This window comes from Aythya marila (assembly GCF_965140915.1).
Source record: "Aythya marila genome assembly, chromosome: 13".
NCBI classification, from domain to species: domain Eukaryota; kingdom Metazoa; phylum Chordata; class Aves; order Anseriformes; family Anatidae; genus Aythya; species Aythya marila.
In genome coordinates, this window is record NC_139054.1 from 17,666,506 (window position 1) to 17,678,760 (window position 12,255).

A 12,255-nucleotide genomic window follows, 5' to 3' on the forward strand; every position below is an offset into this window, starting at 1 on the left:
TAAATTTAGATTTACGCCCCCTCCTCACTGCTCTTCCAAGGGGTTAATGAGAGTGACCTTCCTCCAGCACAGCCATTTTGAGTAAAGTGTGAAAGAGGAGCAGTGCTTCAGCTGGGGTTATTTCTGTCCTCTTGTCTCTAGGTCTGGAACAGCAACATCTTGTGTGACCAGTTCCTTGGACAGGCGCTGCTGGCAGCTTCACCCAGTGACCCCAAAGAGCAGACTCTGCAGCTCCGAGGGAGAGGCAGCCAAGAAGCCGACGAGGTGCCAGGTCACATCACCGTCAAGGTTTTTTCCAGCGATGACCTCGTAGAGCTATGAATACCAAAGCCCTGCAGAACCAGACAGAGCTGTCACCTCGAAGCAGGGGGGCTTGTCTGTGCTTTCTGTGTGAATGACTTGGAAGCAAAGGTTGCACATAATCACAGTCGCTTTAAAAAGAAATAGTCCTCTAAAACTCTCCATTATCACAGGTAATGGGGGGAGAGGCTTTTAAAGGGAGAAAAATATATTTATGCATATACATATATATGTTCATGGTACAGCAAGCACAATAAAAGAGAGGCCAAACTAACTGTCAGCAGATGAGCTCATTAAGACATGAGCTTACGACCATCTTCCCCAGCAGCATCCTTCAGGAGCTTGTGACACATAAGCTGGAAGCACACGTGACAGTCCCCACAGGTTCCCAGCACGTCACTATCTGCTCTCAGCAGTGGGACTGCAGGCAGGATGGCTGCATCTCCGGGGCCACGTGCCAGCAGGTTGGTGAGCTCTGAGCACAAGTGCCAGCAGGTTGGTGAGCTCTGAGCACAAGGTTGACTCGCATGGCGCAGTCCTTGTTCACTGCCAGACTTTTTTTTTTTTTTGAGCTTTGATTGGAAATTTTTCCCCTTTGCAGAGATTTTTTTTGATGAATTTCACTGTTATTGCTACAGATCAGATATTTCTGTTCCTTGGCTAAAATGTCGTTACTCAAGGAGTTCTGGCATTAGGTCTTAAGACCAGGCATGCCATGGCAACATTAAAATAGAGGGGCATGTCTTGCAGTGACATGTTTGCCTGTACAGAGGCTCTCTTAATATTCCTCTATTCTCTACCCCAAGCTGGTGACTCACAAATTGATATATTTAATCAAGGGAAGGACATTTCACAATTCAGCTGTGGCTTTGCCCGGAGGCCAAATTCAGTAATGGGAGCCCCCTTGCTAAGGAGGCTGTGTTTAATCCACACAATGCTAAAATGGAATAACACTCCTTTTGCCTCATTAGATGTGATGAGTAGCACCAGATACAAAGAGGGCAAAATTAGCTCATGGCAAGGATGGGTGTGTCAAACAAAGATACCATGCTGTGGCAGGTATTAGTTTTTCTCTCTTAAAATTTTGCATAGGTTTATTCCTGATAGAGGTGGCATCTTTGATAAAACTTAACTTGCATATGGTGGAGGACAGGTATTGTTCAGATTTTCTTCAAAGCAGGGTTTGGGTACAAACTTCCTTTTAACTTTTGCACATAGCCTGGCAGTAGGGTTTCTTCAGGGCAGCCGCTTCTGTGCTGTCAGGCTGTGCAGTGATTGTGGAAGTATAAAGAGGCTCACTGTGTCAGACCTCTCAGAAATGGATTTTATATGGTTGCAAATTTTGGTCTTGAAAGTGAAGCTGACTATTCTGCCTTTTGTACAGCCAGGGAACTTGGATTTCTCTGTACCTCATAACCACTTCAGTCATTTTGTGCCATTTTTATAATTTATAAAATGCCACCCAGTAGAGTTAATGTTTTCACAAAAGGTTTTGAAGTCTCCTCAGGGCTCCAAAAGGATCATTGCTGTGGGAGGAAAATGATTTGTCTGACATGTTTGGGCTGGAATGTAAGGCTATGAATGATATAATACCACCATCAGCTTAGTTGCATGTACCAAGTACCTAATTCCAGCTCTCTTTTTAAATAGCTTGGGCTCAAGCCATTTTGCACTCAGAGCATTTGTCAGCTGGGAACTACACGTGGTTGGCAGCCCCACAGGCAAGTGTAATTCTCTGTAAACTCCTGGCTTTAGAGTTGCTTACTCTCAGATACCATTGTAAAGTGCATTTCTTTAAAAAAAAAAAAAAAAAGCATGAAGTTTCTCACACAGACCAGGCCTCGAGCAAGACACACAGGGAGCTGCAACTCAGTCTGGGCTGTCCTACCACCGCATTACGACCTGTTTACCTCATGTTTCCTCACACGCTATTTTTTTCTGTGGTAACTCTGCCTCTGGATGGCATGGTGTGAGGGGTGACTGCAGCACATCAGGCACACCTTGCCCCAGGACAGCAGAGCTGTTGCAGGCCTCACCTTGCTGTGGCGTTCAGAAGGGTTCAAGCCCCATGCAGTGAATCACAGGGCAGCAGGGTGAGCAGGGGAGCATGCTAAGGCAAAGCAGAATCGGTCACGTTGTATAGCCCCCTTTTCAGACAGACGTTTTTCCAGGGGCAGTTCCTTATGAGATGGGTGCAGTAAGGAGGGATTGGCTTGACAAGCTGATTGATTTGGGTCAGTGTTCAGCCTGAAGAAGGTTCCTGTCAGAGCCAGCACCCAGCATGGCCAGGCTGCTTACCCCTCTGTGAAACGACTCAGCCTGCACTCAGCCAGAGGCTTATGCCTCCCTGCTGCAGTACTTGTCTGAGAGAGACTGCTTGCCTGAGCTCATCGAGAGCACAAAGCCATCTCACCTCCTAGCTCAAGGGGGATCGCTTGGCTGTTTGCTGCAAGCCCCATAGCCCTGGTCTCCAGCTCCCAGCACCATCACCCTGTGCCAGCATCTGTGTGAGAGCTGTCCCCAGCATCAGTGAGACAGAGGGAGCCTGACCAGCAATTCTTTGTTGTATATGGCTGACTGACAAGGCAGGGAGTCAGGTGGAGTGAGTAGATGTGGACATTTTTAGACTTTGATAATTATGGCAGCTCAAGACACCCCTGTGTAGCACAGGGGCAGAGGACCTTAGAACACCACTGCTGCTCAGGCTGGAAAAAGAGCTCTGTTAACTTGGCTTTGCCTGAAGGTAGCCCAGACCCAGACTTGTAGCTGTGAACCACCTGAGCAATGCTGATACCAAGGAGCTTTTCTGTACTTCTACAGTTATTGATGTTTGGAAGTAGTTGGAGCAGGCAGGATTTGCCCACCAGCAGGAGCTGATTCACCTCAGGCACTGGCATTGCTGATTTCCAGAGGCATCTACTGCTCCCTCTGCCCCAGCATGTGGGAGATGGCAGCGATCCCAAGGGAGGCCAGGCCAGGAGCAGGTTGAAAGGGGACCCGCTGCTGGGCAAGGGCCAGCACCCACTGCTCAAGGGGCTCCTCCTGTTGTACGTCTTGCCACACACTGTGTCTTACATGGAGGGTGAGCCAGGTATGTGTGAGATAACAGAATTGCTTTTTCAGACAGATACAGGAATATAATATCACACATTACTGGAGCTGGGCAGTATTTTTCAGTGGGAAAACGAAGGTGTTTGCTTTTGTGCTGGCTGCATTTTTATGCACTCGGGCCACCTTCAGCAGTGGGTTTTGCCTCCCCCTCAATTAAAACAGAGGGAAATAGTTGGAAAATGTTTCATTTCAACCTTTATTTTTCAATACGAAGAGATTTAAATAAAAGGTTAACAAAACAAAAACGCATCAATGTCTGAAACGAAACATTTGCTTTCAGAGAAAAAGACCCCCCCACACATACACACACGTCGTTTATGGCATGCCGGGGAAGGGAAATGCGCACCCCTGTGGCCCCTCGGCCCGTTCCCCCGCGCCCTTCGCCTCACAGCCGGGCCCGGGAGGGGAGCGAGGTGACGGCCATGGGGCCCCGCGGCAGCCGTGCTGGGGGTGGACGAGGCGCCCCCCACACGGCCCCTCCCCTGGCTGCGGCATGGAGCGGGGAGCGCCACCTGCTCCCTGCGGCCGCCCCAGGTCGGTGCTGGAGCCTCGCCCGCTCCACGGCACCCGCGGGGCCCGGCGGGGCGAGGAGCCCCGGGCCCATCCCGGCAGCGGGGGACCGCGCTCGGCTTGGGGCTCGCGGCTGGAGCCCGCCCCGCCAGCGGCCGCAGGGGGGCGCCCGCGCCTCGCGCCTGGGCCGCCGCCATTACGCGACGGCCCCGCAGGCGGCGCTGCGGCCGCCATCTTGCGGCCCCGGAGGCGCCGCGGGCGGCTCCCCGTGAGGCGGGGCGGGGGCGGCAGGGACGGGCGGGCCCCGCGGGGCTGCCGCTGTTGGGGGGCTGTGCGGGAACAGGGGGGTGACAACGAAACGTTCCCCGCACGTCCACACAGTTCTTAAATGTCTGTTTCTACAGAGAAAGAACCCACAGGTACACACAGGTGGGGGAGGGAGGGAGAGGGAGAGAGACCCCCCTCCGGCTGCAGCTGTGCCACACTCTAGCCATTGACGGGCATAGTTTTTAGATACAATGCACAGGCCCTTATTTATATATCCGTCCCTATGCATATTACGCTTTGTGTTTGTATTAAGTATTATGCAATCAACATCTAGAGAGTTCTGTAAGGGTCACTCTGTGCATATGTGTGCATACATATATATATAATATGGCAATAGCAAGACTTACACAGCTATTTAAGGGTCTCTGTGTATGTGAATATGTGTGTGTGTACGTGTATATATACATGTATATATGTTTATATACACAGGTATACATACACACACCCTATACATACATACATAAATGGATGGAGATCCAGAGACCCTTCTGTAACTAGGTAGCATGTCCCCTTCTCTCCAGCTATTGTGTTACAAAATATACATTTGTATTTATGTGTATACACACACACATGCATTACACTAAAGATGTAAAACATAAATGTATACTATATGGATAGAAAGTTACATCGTTAGTTAAGGCTCTGTGTATCTATTAAGGTAGATAGTGTTATGTGGTTATATATCTATATAAAAGTTTTTAAATACGTGTATACATGTATATATACACACCCGTATTTGAAAAAAATAGGATGGCTTGTGAGAGTATTAGTTATAGAACACTCTTGCTGTTTTTCTGCCCCCCCCCCAATATAAAATGCTCTGCATGTCTGTATACATAGACACATATATATAAAATATACATTAGCACTCCATATAGCTGACTAGAGAGAAACAGAGTCTATATGTGCGCATGTGTATATACATATGTATGCACCCATAGATACAAATATACATATTATATCCTATAGAATGCACATGGAGTGTGTTATATATTTATAGAAGTGTCTACATATGTATACATAAAATAAGTAGTATATGATATATAGATGGCTAGAGAAAGTGCATGTGTCTAAGTGCATACATAAGGTGCATATTTATATACTAAAATACTGTATAATCTGTTATATATGTAGATAGCATGTATGTTAGATACATCTCTCTTACATATATAATACAGATGGAGAGTGAAATACAGTGTTGTCCAGTTACCTAAGGTAGGTGAGAGCGCTCTCATCCTACATATATATGTATGTCTTACATATATATAAAAAGAATACATGGATGAATTGAAAATATTATATATGTGTATATATAGATGTATGTATAGTTATGTGTATGTATATAGCTATACCCATACATATAATCTGGTGTTATGTATTTAAGGGGCTCTATCTGTGTATATCTATATATACATATTAAATATACACATGCATATTTCAACAGATAAATATATATACATATATGTAGATGGCTCAAGAGAATTATAGAAGGGTCTCTCTCTCTCTCTCTCTGTTTCTCCCCCCCCCCCCCCCCCCCCCCCCCCCCGTGTAGGTGTAAGCAGAGAGGCACTCTTGTGTGTATACAGGCACACTCATATATAAATAAATATATGATATTTAGATTATAGTATATGTTATATTCTTTAAATATGTATATATATAGACAGTGTGGTATAGGATGATAGGTACTATATTATATACAGATGGTTAGAGAGAGGGAACATTTTATGGGGTGTATGTGCATATACATGTACATACATATGGCTGGAGTTACATAAGAGTAGAAGTGTGTGCACATGTATAAAATATATAATCTATCTTCTACAAATATTGAGAGAGAGAGACAAAGAGCGTTAAACTTGTTATATAAAGGTCTAGGGTGTTTGCGTGTGTGTATGAACTATATATTATCTACCAGGCTAGTGAATGCTACAGTGTTACATGATTATAGAACGGTCTCTGTCTGTCTCATAACATTTATGTATATGACAATAAATGGTGTGTGTGTGTGTGTGTGGAGGGATGACACGGATGGACACTGTGTCCCCACCCCCTTTTTTTTTGTGTCTGGCCATACACACACTGACCCCCCCCTTCTTAATCTGTCCTGACGTGTGTGTATATACATGAGATACTATATATGATACATGTACATATATAATTCTGTAACATATTCTAATTAGCTATAAATATTATATAGTATCTTGTGTACATATAGCGATGAACATTTTATAATTTGTGTATATATATACATATGCACAAATGCTTTTTTTTTTTAATTCCTTTTTAGCAAACTATATGCATGTTCTATCTATAATATATACAGTTATGTAGTTATATGTCAGTGTATATACAAAATATGTAATATATATCGATGGGGACAGTATAACATTTATATAATGGTTTCTGTATATGTAAGTATTTTATATATAAAGTACACTGTATAATATATACACACAGCATTTATATAGCTCATGTATCGTATATTTTAGTATGTATGTAGGTACAGATCGTAATATAGGTATATATAAGCCACCTAGAGAGACTCTTCTATTAAGGAAGAATCTCTCCCTCTCTCTATATATGTGTGTGTGTTTATTTTATGTATATGTAGATAGCTAAAGCACTCTATGATTCTATATAGATATGTGAAGAGCTAGAGAGCGTTATATAGTTACATAAGGTGTGCTCTGCCTTGGTGTAACTATAAGTGTATGTATTTAATGTGTGTATATTGTCCATATGGGGCCAGAGAAAGAGTTACATATGAGTAGTGCTCTCATTCTGTGAGAGCCTCTTTTTAACTATATGCTACATAGCATGTATATTTATGTGTAGCGCTCTAAGTACATACAGTGTACCCTTCTGTGTTTCTATCAATCGCTTGCTAGCTACTTCTATTGTATATACCCATACACACTATAGAGACCCTTATATAACAATCTAAAACACTCTTGCCATCTATAGGTATATTACATAATATTAAATATGTATGTGTGCACATTTTTATATATATTTATAAAATACGTGTATACTACATAGTATATGTAACTAACTGGAGAGACAACTGTTATTTGTCGTGCTCTCTATGCGTACATGTCTTATAGAGCGAGAGCTACTGAGTGATGTGTTCCATAGCTAGCTAAGGTGTTCCTTTTTATGTATATCTACAGCCTGCATGTGTACATATATGTAAAATACATGTAAATTGCTAGAGACTCCCCCCCATAAGGGTCTGTGGGAGAGGGCTACCTATTTTTTTTTATGTACACACACACAAAATGCTAGCTCTGTTCGTGTTAGAAAGTTTTATAAGGGGCTCATGTCTGTGTGCACCCGTGCAGGCACTGGCATGCATGCTCACAGCCATGTGGTGTTACGAGACCAACACGCAGCCCTTCGCTAGCCATGCTGCATGCACTGTTGGGAGGTTCCCCGTGTGCCTGGCTGGTGAGCCGCTGGCATTCAGTGGGTGCCGCCACTGCAGTGTTTGTCCCCTATTTACCCAGGTGACCCACAGCAGCAGCAGTAGGGGAGCCGCTGGATGCACAGCATGGGAGCAGGAGGTGCTGGAGCTGCAGGACTGTGGCTGAGTGAGGCAGGCAGCCAGCACAATGCCCTGTGAGAGTGAGAGCCACAGCAGGTCTGGAGAAGGCCTTTGAGGTGGGCCTAGAGGTAGGTGCAGCCTTGGCGTCAACATCCAGGTGTGAGTTGAGCACGAAGTGGAGAGATGGGACTTAGCACAGAGGCCAGGCTGAGGTCTGACAGAGAGGGCCAGCTAACATGCCCCTACAGCGCACAGCTGGGGCCTCTGCTTCTCCCCCTTCCTCCACCATTAGCAAATACCAGGGAAGCCTTCTAAGACAGAGCAGTTACGGGATGCAGGGCAGCCATGCAGCAGTACAAGGGACTCCCAGTACACACAGGAGGGGAGCTGAGGTTGCTCATACACCTTTAAATCTGGCATTGCTTTAAATCTGACCAGGTGAGTTTGTCGCTGCTTTCTCTGAGCAGCCATACAAGAACTGAAGTGAATGGTGTTCAGTAAGCAGTTTTTAAGATTTATGAGATGCTGGTAGAGGCAGGTAAGGTGGCTAATGTGTAACTCTCCATATTCATGAGGAAGGGGTGTTATTTTTGTAAACATGGGGCAACAGAGACAGAGCACATTGAAAAGTCACAGCACTCAGTGACTTTTTGCAAATGAGAGCAGTAAAAAGACTGTCTGTCTGCTGTCATGGACAAAGGAAGCTCCAGCAGCAGAGGGTAAATACAGGCTTGTAGAAGGTAAGTCCTGTTCCATAACATCATACTCTGGTGGCACAGGTGAAAGCTAAAAGCACAAACAGCCAAACAGATGAAGTCTTTCTGACTGCAGATGATTGAGGCTGTTGTATCTTCAGCCAGCCCTGAGCCTGTTTCGTTAGGAAAAGCTGCAGTCACAGTCCACTGGTATTTATAACTTTTATTTGCAATACTTTAGGTCCAAGTTTCAAACTGCAATATTTTTACACTCAAGACACAGTCATGCACAATCCATATTTCAATTTTCTATTGCTTCAACCACAATTTAAAATAACTTAATATTGGAAACAAAACCCAAAATCTTTAAAAAAAAAAAAGAAAAGATGCTGAGGTCAGTAAGATGGATCCATGCCATCAGCACATTTACAAAGTAAATAACTTAGTTCTCTTTTTAAAAAGATCATAATTACCTCTTAATCCAAAGTTACAGAAGATTTTTCACTACACATTTGTTTTTTTTTTATCTTTTATCTTTTTCTTTTTTTTCTGTTTTTTCTTTTCTTTCTTTTTTTTTTTTTTTTTAAACAGATAACATGTCCTAAAAAAGGAATGTACAGCAAAATGAGATACATTTCTGTTAAACAATGAAAATGTAGGCTCCTTCCTCTGTTTACTTTTGTCTGGATACCCTGAAGAAAAAAAAAAATCTAGCAGACACCAGTGTAGATGTAAACTGGTTGCTTCAGACTAAACTGGAGTTTAGAGTAGGTTACATCCTGATCCAGTCAAGAGTTGCAGAATTCTTTTGCAGATCTTCCTAAAATGTACGTCTGTGTATGCACGGCATCTGCAGTGCAGATGCAGCACCAGTGCACCAGAGTAACTCCCAGAGTGAATTCGGGCTGTACCCAAGAAGGGGTTGTTCTCTTCACTGGAGGCTACACAGTGTTTGCTACTGGTTCCCACCTAGAGCAGCTCCCCTTCTACTTGTTCACCTGCTACAGAAGATAGCAGCAGCTTATGAGTGTTGCACCTGAAGAGCTGAGAGGCTTTTTTTTTTTTCTTGTTGCTGTTCTACAGACTGGTTTAGCAGCATTATTTAACACTAATATAAATAGTGTGACAAAAAGCAATTGCCTCTGTGCAGCTTCTCCTCAAAGGTCAAAAGTCGCAGCTGACATGGATGTAAGAGAATTGCATGCTTCAGATTTGCTACACTGACCCACTTCTGACATGAAAAGCTTTGCATGATGGCGAAAAAGAACGATGAGCAGCTCCCTTCTACCCACCTGCTCACTTGGCTGTGGGACACCACTGCCCCCCCGTACCGAGAGCTTTATCAGCACCTAGTTATTAAGCAACAGGTTCTGCTGTCGTGGAAGCCAACAACCAAATTGTCACCAACTTCAGTGGGAGTAGAAGCCGTGCCTGTACCTGATCTCTAAGTCTATGGCTGGGCTGGACAAATGAAATACAGAATGTTCAGCAGCAAAAGGACCTGGCTTTAAAAACAACCACTTGCTGCTATTTTTCTCATGTTTGCAATAGTGGTATGCCAGCCTGTGGCATCTGGGAGCCCTCAATACAAGCATGTACTTGAGCTGGCTTGCCACATGCTCTTGGAGGTTATGCACAAGGTGTAGGGTAACACTGCATCCCTACCAGGCTTAGAGTTAAAATGCTGCTGTAAACAGGCAGCTCAAAGGGCAGAAAAATGAGGATTTCCAGCACTCTCTCTGAGCCAGTAACACAGTCGTGGTAAGCAGTCACTGAGCACAGGAAGAACAGAGGGCACAGAAAGAGGAACAACGTACAGTCAAGCATAGAGACTAGGAAGAGCAAGACCTGTGAAAGACCTTTTCAGTTTCTCACCTTAGGAAAACTTAGCTGTTTCAAGCCCCTGAAAGGAGCCAAGGCCAAAGCAGCGGTGACACACAAATGCTCATGTTCTTAGGTCATATGCTACCTCCCTCAGAGCACTGTGGTTTGAATGCATGCGCATGTGGCTCTTCTGACCTGCATTCACAACAGCTCCCAGCTCAGACCACTGCATCCAGCTGTGGCCTTGGGGATTTGAGTCCCTCTGGCACGTTAGCTGTGCGAGGCAAAGATTAGGGAGCCTCGTGGAAACCCAGGCAGCTGTGAATGCAGTGCCACTCAATGAGAGCACGAGACACCACGCACACTCATGCCGAAGCCTATGTGCAATCTGCTGGAAACTGTCCAACGCAATGCTATTGTACTCAGAGGTTATTAAAACAATGAGCACCTTTCCATATTATCAGCTCTAACAAGTTAGACTGCTCCCTAGTTTCCTCACTCAGTGTCAGATGCTAGCAGAACATGAATACTTGCTTGGAAGAATAGTTAAGCAGTGAGAACAAAGTTTGCAGGCTCCCGCCTTCATGGCAGACCAAAAGGAACCCACAAAGAGCACGTAAGCATCCCTCATTGTCTTTCCCGTATCATTTTTTTTCTTTTGAGATGACTTGTCACCAAAGATGCATGCATCCATTTGTAGGCTCAGGAAAGTAAACGTTTATATACATGACACATACCCAGGATTATGGCAGTCAGCTCTAAATCACACGTATAAGCAAGATGCTGCAAGTTTCAGCCAGAAAAAGAAATCACCCTGTCAGCTCAAGGACAGACGCAAGCAAAGAAAAGTTTTAAAGACCCCTGAATTGCAGACTGCACCCAAGGAAACCTTGGATGGTAGTTTCCTGCCTGTTTACTGAAAACTGGGGGCTAAAAGTAGAGTTATTTACCCACTCAGTTGAAAAACAAAAGCTGAACGTTTATATTTATGAACCTTCATCAGCTTACCCCATCTTTAAGTTCTGCACAGATAGGAACAACAGTCCACCACAAAGGCCTGTGGACTGCAATCTTGATAATGCTTAGCAAGGCTAAGCTGGCGTCAGTGTGCGTGCCCTGGCTGTCAAGCAAGAACAACTGGCTCCTGCCTTTAATGGTAGGTGCTAGCAGAGCTCTCTCCGTCTCTTAATCCAGTTAGAGCAGATCCATTAAGCGAAGAAATGCACATACGTACAGCTCAGCGTGAGGGATACTCTGTGGCCAAGCCACTGAGCATATACTGGAACCACAGATCATAGGGTACGGTGACACTACACTTAGAGGACAGAGATAAGTACTTACTTTCCTTCTTGTGGTGACCGGAATGTGCTTCATTTTTGGTGGCAGGACACGGGGGGAGGCTGACTGAAAGACCTGCTGAGGTACAGCCACTGGCCTCAAAGAAATCCAACATAAACAGCTAAAAAGAATACTTCATTTGTATGTAGCGTGAGGTGGCCAAGCAGTATCCAAAGATGGCAAGGCGATGCGTACTTAGAGAAGTGCTGGACACAAGAAGTAGGAACACAACCCTGGCCTGAGTTTGTGAACAGACCCCGAGAGCACTGAGTTCCACCCCCCTGTGCAGGCTCCCAGGAGTGTGTGCAGGAGCTGTATGGAATTCTGTATGATTATCGGTTTTGGTTTTCTTTTTTTTCCCTTTTTCTTTTTTTGTTAAATAAATAATCTTTTCTGTGCTTCTCAAGCTTCCCTGACTTTACTGCTGTCATGCTTCTGTCCCAGAACTCATTAAAACCACAGCAAGCTAACAGGTCATTTTCACACACTGCAGGGATGGGAATCATAGTCAAACTCTGGATTTTTTTTTGTTTTGTTTTCACTTTCTTTAACCATTTAATGAAGTTCAAAATAAACACAAATAACCATTCTTTTAAAATCTTG

The 12,255-nt window shown here is 44.5% G+C and overlaps 1 protein-coding gene across 8 annotated transcripts in view; it reads left to right on the plus strand.

Annotated features, from left to right (window-relative positions):
• Positions 1 to 5,644, plus strand: part of CAPN6 (calpain 6) — a 61,575-nt gene extending 55,931 nt beyond the window's left edge. For all 8 annotated transcript variants that reach the window (XM_082770860.1, XM_082770861.1, XM_082770859.1 and 5 more), the window contains one exon: positions 142 to 5,644. In XM_082770860.1, coding sequence (XP_082626986.1) covers positions 142 to 321 — 180 coding nt within the window. In that variant the 3' untranslated portion in view covers positions 322 to 5,644. The remainder of the gene's footprint in view (positions 1 to 141) is intronic.
• Positions 5,645 to 12,255: the final 6,611 nt, after the last annotated feature.